We start from the raw sequence: 19,806 nt of genomic DNA on the forward strand, positions 1-19,806 counted from the left end.
CCTATTCATAACCATGAGGACGGTGAAACATAAAACTGACCTTAGATCAGTCTAGTGAGGCAGTCCAGGGACAGAGGCCGTGGTTGTCTACCATATTGATGAACACAACATAAAAACAGTTTAATATGTCCAATAATTTCCTCTCATTTAAATAAACATTGTACATCAATTTAGTGCTTGTGTTTTAACCTTGTGAGTGATGTCACTAGAGGGGAGGGTCACTTTCCAAAAATTGAGACCAGCAAGACATCTCTGCTTGGAAATTTCAGCTACCCCCACTTCAAGCAGAAATGCCACCCCCAGCGGGAGAGGAGCTCACCCTTGGCTTTTGAAGCAGCCTTGGACGTCATATAGCACTGTTTCTTTCGGGAGGAGATCCTGGTTTATTGGAAATTAGCTTTTTATTTTATTTGATTTCAGAGTATGCGCTCGAGACGGTGGTGTATAGCACTAGAGCTGTGCTCATCCGGGCCACTGTGCCGTGACTCCATTCTTCTTCATTCACCGTGAAACTGCCATAGCCATAGGAGTTAAATAGGGATTCATTTCTGTGAAATAGCTAGACACCTGTATTATACATATTTTTGATAACCCACGTCAAGCTGGAAAACAAACGGGCATGTCTAATCAAGGAGTTAGGAGAAATGGCCCAGTGAAACTGCGGTTGACAGGTAAGAATGTAAAACACCCTCGCTGTCTCTAGCTTCACTGGCTTGTTAGCTAATGGCGCTATCAAGCTAACGTTACTAGCTAGCTACAGTAGTTGGCTAGTTTTCTGCGTGAATGTTTACACTTTGTTATCCACAACAACGCGATGTTATATTTACAAACTGATCAAATGTCGTTAGCTACGCTTCGAATAAGCATACTGTTTTCTAACAAGTAATCTTGTGTCTTGTGTCTTTTTTCAGTTTGTAATACTAGCCAACGTTAGTTTACCTACCTAGTCAGTTAGCTAGTTAGCTGACATAGTCGTGATTAACGTTGATTTACCGTTAGCTAAGTTAGCTAGCTAGCGAACTCTCCAATTTAAAACATTTGGGGTCATCACAATGACTGCATTAGTTAATTGTTACAACAGTTTTGTTTGCCCACCCATCGTCACTACTTGCATGGGTTGTCCTATAATCTGAATTACAGTACTACTAAATTCAATTATCAGTGACATTATTATACATAGGTAACGTTAGTTACACATTTGAGTCATTCAGGAGCAATTCGGGCTAAGTGCCTTGCTCAAGGGCACATCAACATATTTTTCACATAATCAGCGCTGAGATTCGAACTAGCGAGCTCTCGGTTACTTGCCCAACGCTATTAACCGCTAGGCTACCTGCCGCCCGAGTGTGCAGAGACTGCCCATAGTAGCCAGAGCTCTGCAGACTGACACCATTACCAAATGTAGTATTGATTTAGACCAGCAACTTGTATGCCTGTTCCAAATAGTTTGCTTTTGTAGCTAATATTTCTAGTGTTTCAAAATGTTCCATCAGTACTTTGATTTGTGTTGGTAATGAACTTTCAGCACCCCTATATAGCCTCAGCTTGTATTGCATTCCCTCCTGTTTTAAGACACTATCCCTTAGGGAAAGGAGCCAGCATGAGCCCCCTTAACTTTCTGTCCTATTCACGGTTTCTTACAACCCAAACATTTGTCTGTTTACTTGAGAAAGCTGTGTTTTGACTGGGGAGAGGAGGCGATAGCATGCCCTGCGTTTCATGTTTTTCCATGATCAGATCAAATTCCTGACCCCTCTATCTCCTGGGACCTGCCAAATTAAATATTTAATCTTGTAATGTACTAGCTGGAAAAAAGCACTGAGTGAACAAGAGTTCCTCGCGGTCCGGCAAGAGTTGTTTGGAATATTCCATTACTTTGAAAGTGTTTACCATACAGACCTAATTGCGTAATACCAAGGTAATCACTTGTTACTAACAAAGTAGCCTGTAATGTTACCTCTGTCCATACAAATGCTATCTTCATTGTAGAAAAACAAGTACTTAGTGTGACATTTTTAAAAGGCTGTACATTTATATTTTGCCCAAGTCCTCTATGATGCAGTTAGCCAAGGCTATTCTTCAATAATGAGGCGTCATGCAATAATAATACAAAACAAATCTTGATTAGTGCAGTGAAGGCCTGGGTCTCTTTTGTAATTTTTTTTTCCATATGTGAAATGGTTTTAAATGGGCTGCTGCAGTAGTCTTCACTCGGAATCCCAGGAATGTGAAACGGAGAGGAAACGTGAGTCTCCAGATCTTAGGAACATCCTCTGTCTCGTTCACGCCATAGAGGAGGGCAAGAACGCTTCAAACCACTGCTCCTTTCAAACTGAGGAACACCACCACACATTTTAATGTTGCACATTTTTTGCGTGTGTGTGTGTCGTAGACGGGCCTCTCCACCCCGATCTGTCTGTCTGCTCTGTGGTCTCACTGAATGCTCGCTTGTCATTTAGGATAGGGAAAGGGATGGCTTGCAGACAGTAGAGCTCGATCAGTAGAGTTTTCTGGGTTACTCTTAAGCACTTATAGCTTCCTTGGGTCTATTGACTCTATTCAGACCTGAGCCGCCATTATTGTCTAATCGTAATGTAATTGTCAATAAACTACTGTGTCTGCTACTAGCAGTCTGGGAGACGCCTGAAGGTATTCTCAGGCCATTTGTCTGTGCGTTTGCCATTTAGAGGCCACATTCAAACTGTCAGTAGTTGCAGCTTTGCCTTGCAATTTATTTGCCATTTCCTCTCGTCTCAGATGCAATTTCGCTCAAGGAATAGCTAGAGCTAATCAAGGCCTAGCGGTTAGGCCGCATTCCACAGACATCTAAGATCAGTGCTAGTCTGTGAGGGGAGACGCCGGGGTGTTTTCCTGCACTGTTTTCCACCAGCCACAGTCTTTGGCACCCGACTGCTGGTCACAGATCAGGATTGATGGATTATTTAGTGTGACCCGGTCCTGTTGTTTGCTCACTGGGCTTTTTCCTTCACTCGCTGTCTGATGAAGTCACCTGCCGTTTTGAACGGAATGCCGTTGCCAAGCAGTAAATGGGGAACAGTCTGGCGCTAAGCCGCTACTCCCAACACTACCGGGAGGTGACAATTGCTGCTGTTCGCACCGCTAGCGAACAGCCTGCTGCTGTGAGCTAACTACTAAATGGCTAGCTATTCCAACTCCATTTGCTCCTTCGCCTCCAGTTGGCACCGTGAGCATGTAGTGCCAGCCTGGAAGAATTGTTTCAGATCTCTCTTATGCAGCACAGTCTGTAATCACACCGGGTGCATCTCAGCTGTCATAAGTGGCTTTTTCTCACCATCTAGGCCTCTTCCTAATGCACCGATATGACACAAATTTACTGGTGAAAGCTATTAGCCTAGACTACTTAGTAGGCATCTAATATACAGTTGAAGTCGGAAGTTTACATACACGTTAGCCAAATACATTTATACTCAGTTTAGCACAGTTCCAGACATTTAATCCTAGTAAAAATTCCCTGTCTCAGGTCAGTTAGGATCACCACTTTATTTAAAAAATGTGAAATCTCAGAATAATAGAGTGATTTATTTCAGCTTTTATTTCTTTCATTACATTCTCAGTGGGTCAGAAGTTTACATACACTCAATTAGTATTTGGAAGACCCATTTGCGACCAAGCTTTAACTTCCTGACTGATGTCTTGAGATGTTGCTTCAACATATCCACATCATTTTCCTTTCCTCATGATGCCATCTATTTTGTGAAGTGCACCAGTCCCTCCTGCAGCAAAACACCCCCACAACATGATGCTACCACCCCGTGCTTCACGGTTGGGATGGTGTTCTTCGGCTTGCAAGCATCCCTCTTTTTCCTCCAAACATAACGATGGTCATTATGGCCAAACAGTTCTATTTTTGTTTCATCAGACCAGAGGACGTTTCTCCAAAAAGTATGATCTTTGTCCCCATGTGCAGTTGCAAACCGTAGTCTGGCTTTTTTTATGGCGGTTTTGGAGCTGTGGCTTCTTTCTTGCTGAGCGGCCTTTCAGGTTATGTCGATGTAGGACTCGTTTTACTGTGGATATAGATACTTTTGTACCCGTTTCCTCCAGCATCTTCACAAGGTTCTTTTCTGTTGTTCTGGGATTGATTTGCACTTTTCGCACCAAAGTACGTTCATCTCTAGGAGACAGAACGTGTCTCCTTCCTGAGCGGTATGATGGCTGCGTGGTCCCATGCTGTTTATACATGCGTACTATTGTTTGTACAGATGAACGTGGTACCTTCAGGCGTTTGGAACTTGCTCCCAAGGATGAACCAGACTTGTGGAGGTCTTGGATGATTTCTTTTGATTTTCCCATGATGTTAAGCGAAAGAGGCACTGAGTTTGAAGGTAGGCTTTGAAATACATCCACAGGTACACCTCCTATTGACTCAAATGATGTCAATTAGCCTATCAGAAGCTTTTAAAGCCATTACATAATTTTCTAGAATTTCCCAAGCTGTTTAAAGGCACAGTCAACTTAGTGTATGTAAACTTCTGACCCATTGGATTTGTGATACAGTGAATTATAAGTGAAATAATCTGTCTGTAAACAATTGTTGGAAAAATGACTTGTGTCATGCACAAAGTAGGTGTCCTAACCGACTTGCCAAAACTATAGTTTAAGAAGAAATTTGTGGAGTGGTTGAAAAAAAGAGTTTTATTGACTCCAACGTAAGTGTATGTAAACTTCTGACTTCATCTGTATTACATGAATCTACCCCATGACTAAAGGTCAGTGCAGACGAGGAAGCCACTTTAGACTGTTGAGTCTCTCTCTAGCATTTTGGGAAGTGGGCCTGGAGGAGCTGAGTAAGAGCGAGTGGGGAAAAGCCAGGAAGCTGGCGATTTTAAGATAAAGGCCCCGCCTCCGTCCTTCCTAGGCCGATCATTAGCCGGTGGGGGGAGAGAGCGAGAGAATGCATTTTTGGAAAGTTAGCAGAGGCCACTGTCTCAGCATTCACTCAGTCAGCGGTCAGAAAATAAAGTTTGTGTGTGTGTGTGTGTCCTCAAAGGGAACACACACACTCTCCACAGGATGTATTGTCAGCACCGAGCTAAATTAGGAGCCCTGTTGACTCCTGCCCCTAAAATGAAGGAAATGTATTTGATTGTGTTTTGTGAAGGGTAACCAACATCTGGTAAAAGGTACGCCAACAAGACAATTTTAAATGGCGTTGGGAGCTGGTTTTACTGCCCTCAGCGCTGTCCTGTCCCACCCTCCGTCCTAGCAGGATTAAGTTAATGCTGGTTTACACAGTCTAGCAGGCTGGGCCAGATGTTTTGAATGAAAGCAGATTAGAGGCATTCGTTTGCTGTTAATCTAAATCGACACAGTGAGAAGAGGCCATGCCCGTGTGTTATTGTTGTCACTTGGTGTTGGCTAGTTGTATACCGCCGCGTGAAACCCATTCTCCCGGGTCAAACTAGATCCTACGTGCAAGGCGAAGGCCGCTGCAAATACGTAGCAGCCATATTGATTCGCAAAAACATTTTAAGATAAGGCAGCACGGCATCCGTCCAGACAGAGGCTTAATTTGGCCACGCGGCTCTCTCCACCCACCCGGCTCTGCAGAGCAGTCTGACCCATTTTAAGGCACAATCAATAGGCGTTTGTCAGAAATCCATTGCAGCAATCTCTTCTAAGTTTCTGTGTTGGAATGAAAATGCTTCTCAGTGTTGCCTTGCCTCTCCAGCTGAATATCAATGGGACGAGAGTCAGATGAATTGGCTCTATTACGTACGGTTCACTGCCTTGAAATGTGGGGTTTGATGCCTTTCTGTAAGTCACAAGGGTCCTAGTACGTATTGTAAACCAGCCTACATGCTCCTTTCCATACTGCATACAGTTGGCTTTATTTTTCTGTCTCTCCTCTCTCTGTTCTTTTTCATGTTACTTCTATGGGCTGTCACTCAGTTTTCTGTACGTCAGGACAACGTTCCCCCTATGACAACCCTTCTGTGTGAGAAGTGTCTAGCGGAGGAGGGATGGCGTGTATGTGTGTCTGCGCAAACATTTCACACTCATTGTAGCCTACTGAAGCGAAGCAGCCCATCTGGGATGGCCTGCCGTGTCTGTTCCTCTCTGGTTTTTCCTACCCGAGTCTTTCCTCAGTCGAGGTTGTCTTTTCATGTTGCCTCTGTCTGCTTCATACATGCATTATGCTCCCATTCAAGCTGCGAGAGACACAGAGGAATGGAGAATCGGTAAGGTTTAGTAGAGAATGACCTGAAGGCTCCTGTCAAAAGCTCAGTCATCGTCAATCTCGACTGTTTTAATGTAATCATCAAATGACTCACTCACTATTATGCCTATATGATATTGTAGAGCATGTATCCTCCTAGCTGCAGTGATTGTCAACCCAGGATCTAGACTCCGGATGTCTATGTCAGGGTGTAAAACATATGGCTGGCGGGGGGGGGGGGGGGGTTTGAGTAAAAAAGTAATAAATTGTGGGGGAAAAAATGTTGGGGGGGGAAATGAACTCAATATACTTTCAAGTGACTAAAACCAACTCAAAACTGTGCAGAAATGATAATCAACCTATTTTCAAACAGTTTCTTGACTGTCCAGCTCGCTAACAATCAGTAGACAGTCAGGGAGCATTGAAAATGACCAAAACAATGTGGAGAGGACAATTATTTTGCCGGCAAGGAAATATAACCACTTTTCAGTGCAACCCTCCTGAACTCGTTCAAGACGGACTGTGGCCCCCTGGGGGGGAAAATGTGTTTGATGCCCCTGCTCTAGTTTATCAGTAACCCCAGGAATGTCAGTCAGAGTAGTAGTGTGGTGGAGACCAGAGCTAGTCTTTCTAACCTGTGAATGAATGGCCCCTTTGGGAGTGGTATATAGTGAGCAGGTCTGTTTGAGTGTGTGGGCTATGGTCAGTTAGCAGTAACTTAGGAGGTCTTGTGTCATCTGCGTTGAATAGACCCCTGTCTGAACGGTGTAGTCTATAGCCGAATTGTGTAGTCTGTGTGCATGGCCCTTGTAATCGGCCATTTAGTAGACGCTGTTATCCAAAGCGACTTAGTCATGCATGCATACGTTTTTCATATGGGTGGTCCCGGGAATCGAACCCACTTCCCTGGTGTTACAAGCACCATGTGACTGAGCTAAATGTGGAAAAAGTGAATGGGTCTGAATACTTAACGAATGCACTGTCTACCACTGGCAGAGTTTTCTACCGCTGGCACCAACTGAGCTACAAAGGACCAAGAGCAGTTAGCGATGTGTGTTGGCTGTGGTCAGTAAGCGGCTGTGTAAGGAGTCCTGTGTCATCTGCATTAAAGTCTGAATAGTGCAGTGTAGTCTGTAGCCTTATAGTGTAGTCTGTGTGCAAGGCCCTTGTCTGAGCCAGAGCTTTTTTTCTCAGTGATCTGTAGATGGATGGAAAGAGAGAGGGCTTGTGTTGCGTCCAGGTGCTGCTATGCACATCCAGACTTCCTCGGCTCTGTTTAGTCTGCCCCGGCCACTCTCACACCACTCTAGATGACTGGGCTCCGACGCAGAGCTGCCCCAGGAGGCCCCCCCCACTCCACTCTTCACTCCAGATGACCGGGCTCCACGGCAGAGCTGCCCCCTCTTACATGGAAACCTTCATATCCTGTCTCTATCTGGCAGTATGCCTACGCTGCCTGTCTGCTTTATATATGTTGCTCTGTGAGCCGACAAAAAGAGCAAATGATAACCCAGAGCAATAATAATGATTTAATGGGTTGGTTATCTTCATTACTAGTTGTTGTACGTACAGTCATTGGCTTTATTGTGTCTTAATTGTCTGGTCAGGGGTCGTGTTACAGTTTTAAAAATCTGCGTTTTCAAAACAGACCTTCCAAAAATCTGTTTTAAACAATTCCCCTTGCGTTTTATATTGAAAGTCAGGTGTTTTTTTTAAACATTTTAATTTGTGACAATTCGTCTGATGCTGAGAAGAAATTACAATAAGAAGCATTTTGTCTGTATTTACAAAATGCAGCAAGGTACTTCTTATATGTGTGTGTATATTTAATTTTTTCTCGTGAATTCTGCATTAGCGCGAGACCACATGTCTGGTGGGGTTTAATGCATGCTGCCTGGCTGGCACTGGCAGTTAGGCTAATCTGTGGCGTGCTTTGGTTAGACATTTGTTCGAATTATGCACTTCAGGGAATTCACTTACCAATAACAGATAAGAGGGTTTTGTCTGAAATCCTTTACGACTTTGCAGATGTTAAAATTCCTTGACGGTGCTCACGTTATTCGTAAGTCTAATCATCACGAGTCCTCTAGACAGTTCCACTTTAGTCTTCCCGTCTCTTAGCTGATGGGGTCTGACTGTTTTTATCTGCCTAATGGATTTGTAATCTACAGCTGTCTGACTGGACCGTTTGGAAATTGGCACATCACTGGCAATTGGGCAGTTGATTGCTTTTTTGCCAAACTGTGTTTTCTGGATAGAAGATGACGTGTCTTGTTCACAGTTCAGTTAGCCGCTCTGGTTTGACATTTTTCAGTGGGGAATTGAAAGGCTCTGAAGGAGCGTCAACGTGGTGTAGTCGTGTGTGTGTGTGTGTGTGTGTGTGTGTGTGTGTGTGTGTGTGTACACGCATACGTTTATCCGCGGTTCACCTGGCCAGACAAGACAGGGAGGGAGGTTGGGTAGACTAAATGTATTTTTGTCATGTTGATACCACACAAAAAATACTTAGATTTTTCTCAGAGCAAGCAGGTGTAGGCGGTTTAGACAGAGGTACATAGATTTAGGACCCTTTGAGGAAGCTGTTTCCTTTAGCAATGGTTCTCCATTCAACTTCCCTTAGATTTTTCAGTTTAACAGATGAAGCGTTTCAGTCGTTAAAAGGGAGTGATTGTCTAAACGTCTGCTGAATGTTTTGCCATGTCGTTGGAAAATGTAGTCTAGCCTAATGTGGCTGTTTTTAAACCAAGGCTGTGTCTGAAATGGCAACCTATTCCCTACATAGTGCACTTATTTTGACCATGGCCCATAGGACTAGAAAGGCGATAGGTTGCCATTTGGGACGCATACCAAGCATCTGTAAAACTACCTGCACCTTCAACCTCTCTGGTGCTGAGTTTCTACTCATTTTGATGATTCATGCAAGTTCTGCGCTGTGCACTCTTCGAATTATGGCTTAAGAATTCTGGCAGACACCAAACTTCGGTCTAGACAACAAGCAAATAATGTTATTGTTATTATAGCCCTGAATCCTAGGATTTAAGAATAACCCCCAGAAGTGGGGGATTGGTACGGTCTCACAAGGTCCTGTGTTTTTTTTGTTGTTGATTCTGGCATGTCTCATATTGCGGGCGGGGAACGGAGCACCATGCTGTTTGTGGCTAACTCAGTTTCATTCTCTTGGTTTTCATGCTGCGAGGGAGCCCCGGTATGGTGTGTAAGATTATGGCTTGTGTTTCATTGATACATTTGTTTTCAGTTTACACAGACATACAGTGCATTCGGAAAGTATTCAGACCGCTTGACTTTTTCCACATTTTGTTACGTTACAGCCCTATTCTGAAATGGAATAAAAAAAATTTTTTCCCTCAATCTACACACAATACTCAATTTGAAAGCAAAAACCGTAAAAAAAAACAAACTAACCATTTGCAAATGTTTTACAAATAAACTGAAATATCACATTTACATAAGTATTCAGACCCTTTACTCAGTTCTTTGTTTTAGCACCTTTGGCAACGATTACAGCCTCCATTCTTCTTGTGTATGGCGCTACAAGCTTGGCACATCCTGTATTTGGGGAGTTTCTCCCATGCTTCTCTGCAGATCCTCTCAAGCTCTGTCAGGTTGGATGGGGAGCATCGCTGCACAGCTATTTTCAGGTCTCTCCAGAGAAGTTTGATCGGGTTCAGCTCTGGCTCGGCCACTCAAAGACTCCCGAAGCCACTCCTGCATTGTCTTGGCTGTTTGCTTAGGGTCGTTGTCCTGTTGGAAGGTGAACCTTCGCCCCAGTCTGAGGTCCTTAGTGCTCTGGAGCAGGTTTTCATCAAGGATCTCTCAGTACTTTGCTCCGTTCATCATCCCTTAATCCTGACTAGCCTCCTAGTCCCTGCCGCTGAAAAACATCCCCACAGCATGATGCTGCTACCACCGTGCTTCACCGTAGAGATGGTGCAGGGTTTCTTCCAGACGTGACACTTGGCATTCAGGCCAAAGAGTTCAATCTTGGTTTCATCAGACCAGAGAATCTTGTTTCTCATGGTCTGAGTCCTTTAGGTGCTTTTTGTAAAGTCCAAGTGGGCTGTCATTTGGCTTTTACGGAGGAGTGGCTTCCGTCTGGCCACTCTACCATAAAGGCCTGATTAGTGGAGAGCTGCAGAGATGGTTGTACTTTCAGGAATATTCTTCATTTCCACAGAGGAACTCTGGAGCTCTGTCAGTGATCATTGGGTTATTTTCAAGGCCCTTCTCCCCCGATTTCTCAGTTTGGCCAGGCGGCCAGTTGAAGGAAGAGTCTTAGTGGTTCCAAACTTCTTCCATTTAAGAATGATGGAGGCCACTGTGTTCTTGAGGACCTTCAATGCTGCAGAAATGTTTTGGTACCCTTCCCCAAATCTGTACCTCGATTCTATCCTGTCTCGGAGTTCTAGGAACAATTCCTTCAACCTCATGGCTTGGTTTTTGCTCTGACATGCACTGTCAACTGTGGGACTTTATATAGACAGGTGTGACTTTCCAAATCATGTCCAAACAATTACATTTATCACCGGTGAAGTAAAATCAAGTTGTAGAAACATCACAAGGGTGATCAATGGAAACCGGATGCACCTGAGCTCAGTTTCGAGTCTCATAGCAAAGTGTCTGAATACTTAATTACATGAGGTATTTCTGTTTTTTATTTTTTTAATACATTTGCAAACGTTTCTAAACCTGTTTTTGCTTTATAGTGTGTAGATTGAGGAATATTTTTATTTTAATACATTTAGAATAAGGTTGTAACGTAACAACGTTTGGAAAAAGGTCAAGGGATGAATACTTTCCGACTGCACAAGTATAGAGTGGACGCATTTGTGTGGAACACTGCTCTGCAGAGAGAAGTCTGCTGTCAGCAAGTAGGGGATTTGCACGTGATTTAGCCCAAGATGGATGCTCTTGATATTCGATAGGGTTTTGATTATATGATTTAAAGCATCATTTGAACCAAGGCTGGCCCATGAAGTCTCAAGGAAATGTAATTGTGCCTTGGTCTCAATAATGCAGATATTCTGTTACAGAATATTGTCTCACAGTTGGTTTCTTATTCAAAGTTAAAAACATTGGCCTAGATCTTTTGCCAGGCTCTTTCCAAGGCATCATTCAACCCTCTTAATCATGGTTGCCGTGGCTGGTTCTCAGATCGACATTCTCACCATATTGAAACGGACTCCCCTATTGGTCCAACTGACAATAGCACCTGCTCACCGAACCAGAAGCAGTCCGATGTTCATTCTCCTTCAACTAAGGTTTCATAAGGGCGAAGCCCAGGTTTGGCAAGCAGAAGAGCAGCACAGCATGCATCAAGTTTGGTTGAAGTGTCTGGTGCTTCAGGGCCCACCAGCTACAAAGCACTTTTTACAGTGGTAGATCACGGTTGGTTAAATCCTCTCTTCGTCCAGGTCTGCACAAAGGAGAGCAAGAGGAAGCTTTATCTGTTATTCAAATTATACTTGAACTTTGTGGCATTCGTGTGCTTTAGAGTAGGACAGTGGAAAGAGTGCACACCTCATGACTTGCATAACAATATTATGGGTGGGAGTGGAGGCCGGGAGGAGAGTTTGAGGTGGGCTTAAAGACCACACTCAATATGCAAATACATTCATCTTTCTAAAAGTGAATTCTTGGGCTTATGTCTTAGTGTACGCTAATATCATCTGGAAGAAGAACCACCTTAGTGTGTCTTAGAATATTAAAAAAGCATATAGTATCTTGCTGTGCATTCGCCCAAATGTATCTCAATACATGTGGTCACAATGTCAAGATGCAGCCAAGTCAGTTTGCAGGTGCTGATGCTGCTTCACTTTGAGCTATTTTTACCCTCAGACCTCAGTGCCCTGTAAGATGACAAGCGATACTGTATCCTGTCTCTCTCTCTCTCTCTCTGCTGTTTGCGATCGCTCGCCGGATCTGGCCCAGACGGCGTACAGACACCGCTGCCGGCGGCTTCTCTCCTCAGTCTCTCTTCCTGTCTCAACCCCGCGCACCGCCGCCACCGCAACACAACAGATACCTAGCCGCCGCGACCTAGCATGGCTTCTTAGACAGAACTGTTGATGAAGCTGACGTCATTCGTGAAAAGGTGTAAGAGTTGTGGCCAACTTGCCAAGCGAAGGTTCTGCTGCTTCTAAGAACTGCTGGTGACATGACATGAGAGACCGTCATTGATAACATCTTTGCATGAAGGTGTTGGAACAGTGTAGCTTCAGTAAAGCTTCAAATGTCGCTCAACTTATCTGACTAGCCGTTTTGGGTATTCAAGCACAGAGAGGGTTTCTTGAGGATATGTAGAGCCTATGTATACTAGAGAGAGTGCATTGGCTGTCCTCTGTGAATTGACTTTCCCAGTCATTCTATGGTCCGGTTGTTGGATGTAGCAGACAGGGCGTGACTCTGGGGGGGAGGGGTGGGTCTCCAAACCCTTGAGGAAGTGGTGAAATTGAGGCTGTCCAACACTCACTGTTTCTGTTTGGCGGTTGTGTCTCACTGTCCACCAAATCAAATGTATTTGTCACATGCGCCGAATACAACAGGTAACAGGTCACCTTACAGTGAAATGCTTACCACCACACCACTGCGTGTCTGTTATGCCACTCAGCAGCATGTCTAGCTACTGTACTTTCCCCCCTCTCTTCCAGTTTCCTCTCCTGCTCTAATGACATCCCTCTTTTCCTTTTTCTTCCTTTCACCACGTAGCGCTGTACTTCTGTGGGATCTTTTGGTTTTCTCGCTGAGATGCCTGGCTTTCTTCTCTCCGTAACAGTCAATATCAGGGGTCCCCATTTCCTTCAATGTTGTAATTCTAGTTAGCATTTCAGCTACTGTCCCTCAGTTAGACTAGGTGGCCTCCATTACGAGAGCTTCGCATGCAGTATCGTTCCTTCAGTGGAGAGCACAGCATGTTAATGCATGGCACCGATAGACCTGATGAGTACAATACAGAAGCACAGACGATTTACCTGAAACACGATCACACTGTTTGAACTGATTCAAGCTCTCATGACCACAACAGCCCTGGACTCCAGTGAAAGTCTGCCAAGCTTAGCCCAATATTTATGTGTACACGGAGACTATCAGGAACTGCAGCCTGTGTAACCTTTCTCTCTCTCGGGGAATTACACAGACGGCTGGAGAACATGACAGTCTGTGCTGTCTTTCTGTGTCTCTCTCTGTGTGTCTCGCTCTTTCTGTGTGTGTCGCTCGCTCTGTGTGTATGTGTGTCGCTCGCTCTGTCTGTCTCGTTCGCTCCGTCTGGCTCTCTTCTCTCTCTTTCTCCACCCATCTTAACGTTGATGATGATGACGGATGTCAGACGAGAGTGGGCTCTCATCCGTACTAGAAGCGCAAAGTGCTGTAACACCCTCCCACCAGTTCCACTGCCATATTGTCAAGGGGGGGAGGTATGCATCATGTGAGCTGGTGGCGAGAATCTGTTCCCCTCCATAGTGTGCCAGTCTGCCCGAGCATCCGTCCATGCGGCCCATAACCCCCACACGTTATCGTTAGCGTGAATGACGAGCTAGATGTGATGTCACTACCAGTGCACTTCCTCTCAGGCGAAAGTTGTCTCTCGTCTAGCACTCTCACGGCTCCCGCTCCCCCATTCTCTCTTCTCGTCTCTGTTTGCTATAGAGAGAGACTTGATATGTGTCCCTAAAATTCCCCGGAAGCCAGATAACTAACTCTCGTCTTGCACTCTCGCTGCTCACCCGTACCCCTTATCTCGTCTCAGCTCAATCTACTATATAGGCTTACTTGATACAGAATGTGTCCACAGATTCCTCCCCAGCCACATTTTCACAAATGTATTTATTAACACACTAGGTCCCCTTAACAGAGCTCCCTCTTCAGTGCTCTCCCTCCAACCCCAAAGTGGCTCATCCCTGTCGTAGGGGTTTTGAATTGAAATACTGGCACATCCATTTCCCAGGGCTAGGCCTCCTCTTCTTTCTTCCTCTTCCCACGTTCCCGGGGCAGATCTGCAGCGCCAGATGGGAAATGATTCATCGTCTCTGTATGGGCCGCTGTGTGTGCGTGTGTGAGGGGGTGTGTGTGTGTGTGTGTGCAAGTGCATTTGCGTATGGGCCTGTGTGTGTGCACGCCTGGGGATTGATGAAAAGTCAGACTGTTTGGTTTGGAAAGGCCCAAACGAGATGAAATGTATGTAAGCCAACATGTAACGCGACCAACGCTATTCCCAAACCTCCCTCCTTTCCTCCCCAGCCGCTCCTGCTTTAGGGATTATGTTGATATCACGGGAAAAATGGGAAGTCAAGTGGATGCGTACAGGGAGAACTACGGCGTCTGTACATACAACACGTATGGTGCTCTTACAGACTGCAAACGTGCACAGTAGGACCGACACCCACACACATCCACTCTCTTCCTGTCCAGTCCCAGCCTCTGACACCGTTCCAGGTCAAGGAAGAATAGCAGAGTTGGTCGAACCTTGAGTCATGTATCTCTGAGGCTCTCCCTCACAGCTTCAGCCGGGCAGAGCCTCAACCAGAGAGGCCCCCGCAGGAAATGACTTTGTCATTGGTCACAGGTAGAGCAGCATTCCAAAGAGCGTCATATCCTATTCGTTTTTAGACAAAACCACAAAGCGCTCTGGCACGTGATTTGATCATGGTTCAGGTCTAGCCTAGACCAGAAAATGTATCATTGAACAGCCGAAGCATGAAACCTTAATTTGGAAAGTACAAATGATAGAGCTCTAATTTAGCGTCTATTATTTTACCTGATAACAACCATCAGCTAGCATACTTCTCCTACTGAGTGTATTCTGTAATACTCTGTATTTACACTAGCCTAGCTCACTCACCTCCCTCTCTCCTCTGCTCTCCCAATGAACAAACCCTCCCCCCCCTGCCGTCCTCCCGTTTGTCAGGCAGCGTGCCAGCTTGTTGTGAGCGGCGGCGCTGCTCTGTGTTCCACTCCAGATTCCAGATTAGCGTCTGGGCGCTGATGAGGGGCGTGTCAGCTGGAGCAGCTCTGGAGCAGGGAGCCATGGTTGAGGCGGGGCTATTTTAACAGATGACATAATTGGCATCCTGAGCATTCGTAGAGCTGGGAGGCTCTACGAGGGAGTCATGGCGGGCCAAATGAAGTGTGCTGTAGATTAGAACTCTGGTTTGATGTCCTCCGCATCAGTTTGTATGTGTCTAGACGGCCCGGGTCGTTCTAGCTTCTGTGTCAGTTTACTACCCTAAACTTCATACGTACATGCCTGTATGTCTAGGAGTGCGGTGGGATTGGGTAGGTTTCTCCACTGAAAGCCGACAGGCTAGGGAGGGAGCCGTGGTGGAGGGGAAGAGGAAGCCTTTTGTTTGTACTGGAACAATGCTGTGAATGAGACAGTGTGGGGCTGAAACAGGAGCCCAAACAGGACAGAGGTGACTGATGGGCGTCTACAGGCCTGTCGGTAATGAGGTTTGCAACGTGGGTGGTGTGTTGGGGGAAGAGTCTTGTTCGACAGCAAAGCATGGCCTGGGTCATAACACAGAGCCCATTGCAGGGAGGTGGGTGAGGTGTGTCTCTCTCTCGGCAGCTGCATACACGCACTCCTTTTCTCCCTTGTTTTCACACACCCCCGCTTCCTCAAAAGCAGCCCGTTCTTCCCCCTTCCCAGTAGTTTTCCATCCCAGCCCACTTTGACCACAGTGTGTGAAAGACTATGACAGTGTCACCAAAGCTCTCCAGACTAGAAGTCTAGAACATTCCGGTTATCCTATCCCAATCCATTGGAGGTCAATAGCTGAACTAACGTTGGATCAGTGTTCTGCTGTCTCATTAGGCTAATATACAGTTGAGTTGACAGGGTAATGTTTGACTGTATAGATGGCTGTAAAGATTTCACATACAGTGCCTTCAGAAAGTATTCATACGCCTTGATTTATTCCACATTATGTTGTTACAGCCTGAATTGATGAAATCATTCTCTCACCCATCTACACACAATACCCCATAATGACAAAATGAAAACATGTTTTTAGAAATGTGTGTAAATGATTGAAAAATACATTCAGAAATATCTAATTTACATAAGTATTCACAACCCTGATTCAGTACTTTGCCGAAGCATCTTTGGCATCGATTACAGCTGTAAGTCTCTAAGAGCTTTCCACACCTGGATTGTGCAACATTTACCCATTTTTCTTGTCAAAATTTTTCAAGCTTCGTTAAATTGTTTTTTTCATCATTGCTAGTGCCATAGACTTTCAAGTAGATTCAAGTCAAAACTGTAACTTGGTCACTCGAACATTCGCTGTCCACTTGGTAAGCAACTCCAGTGTAGATTTGGCCTCGTTTTAGGTTATTGTCCTGCTGAAAGGTGAATTAATCTCCCAGTGTCTGGTGGAAAGCAGACTGAACCAGGTTTTCCTCTAGGTTTTGACCTGTGCTTAGCTCCATTCCGTTTCTTTTTATGCTGGAAAAACTCCACAGTTCTTAACGACTACAAGCATGTCCATATCATGATGCAGCCCCCACTATGCTTAAAAATATGGAGTGTGTTACTCAGTAATGTGTTATGTATTGGATTTGCCCCAAACAACACTTGTATTCAGGACAAAGTGAATAGCTTATTTTATTTTTGTTTGTTAATCCGTTTTCACCCCAATTTTGTGGTATCCAATTGGTAGTTAGTCTTGTCTCATCTAGTGCGCGATGGGACAAGGACATCCCTGCCGGCCATACCCTCCCCTAACCCGGACTACGCTGGGCCAATTGTGTGCCGCCCAATGGGTATCCCGGTCGTGGCCGGCTACGACAGAGCCTGGACTCGAACCCAGAATCTCCAGTGGCACAGCTAGAACTGTGATGCAGTGCCTTAGACCACTGCACCACTCGGCAGGCCTCTGCCACTTTTTTTGCAGTATTACTTTAGTGCCTTGTTGCAAACAGGATGCATGTTTTGGAATATTTTTTATTCTGTGCAGGCTTCCTTTTCATTCTGTCAATTAGGTTAGTATTGTGGAGTAACTACAATGTTGTTGATCCATCCTCAGGATAAACCTATCACAGTCATTAAACTCTTTAACTGTTTTAAAGTCACCATTGGCCTCATGGTGAAATCCCTGAGCGGTTTCCTTCCTCTCCAGCAACTGAGCTAGGAAGGACGCCTGTATATTTGTTGTGACTTGGTGTATTGATATACCATCCAAAGTGTAATTAATAACTTCATGCTCAAAGGGATATTCAGTGTCTGCTTTGACATTTTATTTTACCCATCTACAGTACCTGCAGGTGCCCTTCTTCGCAATACATTGGAAAACCTCCTTGGTCTTAGGTTGAATCTGTGTTTGAAATTCACTGCTCGAATGAGGGGACCTTACAATTATCTGTATGTGTCAGGTACAGAGATGAGGTAGTCATTCAAAAATCATGTAAAACACTATTATTGCACACAGTGAGTCCATGCAACTTATTATTAGACTTGTTAAGCACATTTTTCCTACTGAACGTATTTAGGCTTGCCATAACAAAGGGGTTAATTCAAGACATTTCAGCTTTTCATTAAAACATAATTCCACTGGCATTGTGTGTAGGCCAGTGACGACAAATCTCAATTTTTATTAATTTTAAATTCGGGCTGTATGTGGAAAGTCAAGGGGGGTGAATACTTTCTGAAGGCATTTTATGCCTTAAGTCATATCTAACTTGACACCTCAGTGAGCAGTGTTTTTTTTTAAAGTTTTTTTTTTAGCGCAACGCCATAAAATCATGCCATAAAATGCCGATATCATGCACTTCGTGTTACATTTTAATCTCTTCCTCCTCTGGTTATTACTGTTGGTTGGTTCCTGCTTGCAGGGGGGAGCTGGGTCTCTGTGACTCTGAGGACATTGAACCATTTTGTTTGTTCTGCGGGCCTGCAGCGTCTGGTTGCACTGCAACCGTCTGTCTCCAAGAGAACTCTATTTATGAATAAAATAACATTCTAATGTAATTTGATTTGTTACTTTGCCTTTTAAGTTCGGCTAGCCTAGATCTTACAGCACTTAGCCTAGCTTATAGGCTATTCATATTGCTGCCAATTGCTGCAATGTTTCATGCTATAAAATCGCTAAATCCGCGCTCCAAAGTAGAAGACTTCCTTGTAAACAGCTTCTTAGCCGTAGTGTATTGACCGTGCTAATATTTACTACCGCCATAACATTTATAGAAGCAAATGTGCGAATTTATTTAATTTAGCATGGCAGTAGAGAGAACTGAGGGACGGAAATGCAAGTTTGCGTTTCACGTGTGAAACAATGTGTTGACAGTCTATTTAATTTTTCCACCATTTTTTTTTTTGTGGGTAGATCAGCTTTAATATTGCAGATTGTGGCTTCATCAATGCAATCCTTTGCATCATCTCTAATCCACTGTTTTTTTACTGTGTGTGTGAATTTCGATCCTTCGTTAATGCGTTTGAGCCAATCAGATGTTGTGACAACTAGAGGTGGTATACAGAAGAAAGCCCTATTTGGTAAAAGACCAAGTCCATATTAAAGAAGGAAAGAAATTCCACAAATTAACTTTTAACCAGGCACACCTGTTAATTGAAATGTATTCCAGGTGACTACCTCATGAAGCTGGTTGAGAGAATGACAAGTGTGCAACGCTGTCATCAAGGCAAAGGGTGGCTACTTCAAAGAATCTCAAATATAAAATATATTTGGATTTATTTAACACTTTTTGAGTTACTACATGATTCCATATGTGTATTTCATAGTTTTGATGTCTTCACTATTATTCTACAATGTAGTAAAAAATAAAAACCCTTGAATGAGTAGGTGTGTCCAAACTTACTGTAGATTTTCCAACTGTGCTGTTTCACAAAAGTTCTATACCTATATACATTTTTACGGTCACAGTATATTTTACGTTGTCTTGTTATGTTTAGTCCCTCCCTTCAGCACCCCTCCCATCTATCTATGAACACCATCCAGTTTTGGTTTCTATTTGCCATATATCTTTCAACTGTGCTGTGATGTTTCACAAAAGTTCTGAACCTTTCTGTTCTGATTAGTTTCTACCGTAATTTCCGGACTATTAAGCGCACCTGAATATAAACCGCAAATCCCCCGCTGAGCCCTCTTCAACACGCAGCAGTCCAGCCTTTTGAAATCCGTTGATGATAGTGGATTTTTTGACAATGCTCCACGCTGTCAGGACCCACAAATTGGAAAGCGGGAAAAATCCATATATTAGCCGCGTCATTGTTTAAGCCGCGAAGTTCAAAGCGTGGGAAAAAAGTTGCGGCTTATAGTCCGGAATTTACGGTAGATACCATTTTTTTCGAAGAGTATTATTATATTATTGATCGGTTGACTATGACTTTTCTAATCACCCAGCAGTGCTATTTGCAGGGTTAGCTCCAGATAAATTTGCAGGGTTAGCTCCAGATAAGTTTGCAGGGTTAGCTCCAGATAAATTTGCAGGGTTAGCTCCAGATAAATTTGCAGGGTTAGCTCCAGATAAATTTGCTATTTCTTTTCAGCCATTCCTGAACCTGCGATCAAAAACAAGCTAGATATGTACAGTACCAAAACAAATGTTCTAATGATTGTCTCTTCGCAGCAAAATCT

General features: G+C 44.2%; 1 protein-coding gene across 4 annotated transcripts in view; it reads left to right on the forward strand.

Moving 5' to 3' along the window:
• Positions 1–240: 240 nt before the first annotated feature.
• The window catches only part of LOC106588327 (E3 ubiquitin-protein ligase SMURF2), a 70,912-nt gene continuing 51,346 nt past the window's right edge, over positions 241–19,806 (forward strand). For all 4 annotated transcript variants that reach the window (XM_014177201.3, XM_014177210.3, XM_014177215.3 and 1 more), the window contains exon 1: positions 241–671. In XM_014177201.3, the coding sequence (XP_014032676.1) occupies positions 620–671 (52 nt within the window). In that variant the 5' untranslated portion in view covers positions 241–619. The remainder of the gene's footprint in view (positions 672–19,806) is intronic.

Source organism: Salmo salar, chromosome 02 (assembly GCF_965601325.2).
Source record: "Salmo salar chromosome 02, fSalSal1, whole genome shotgun sequence".
Classification (NCBI taxonomy): Eukaryota; Metazoa; Chordata; class Actinopteri; order Salmoniformes; family Salmonidae; genus Salmo; species Salmo salar.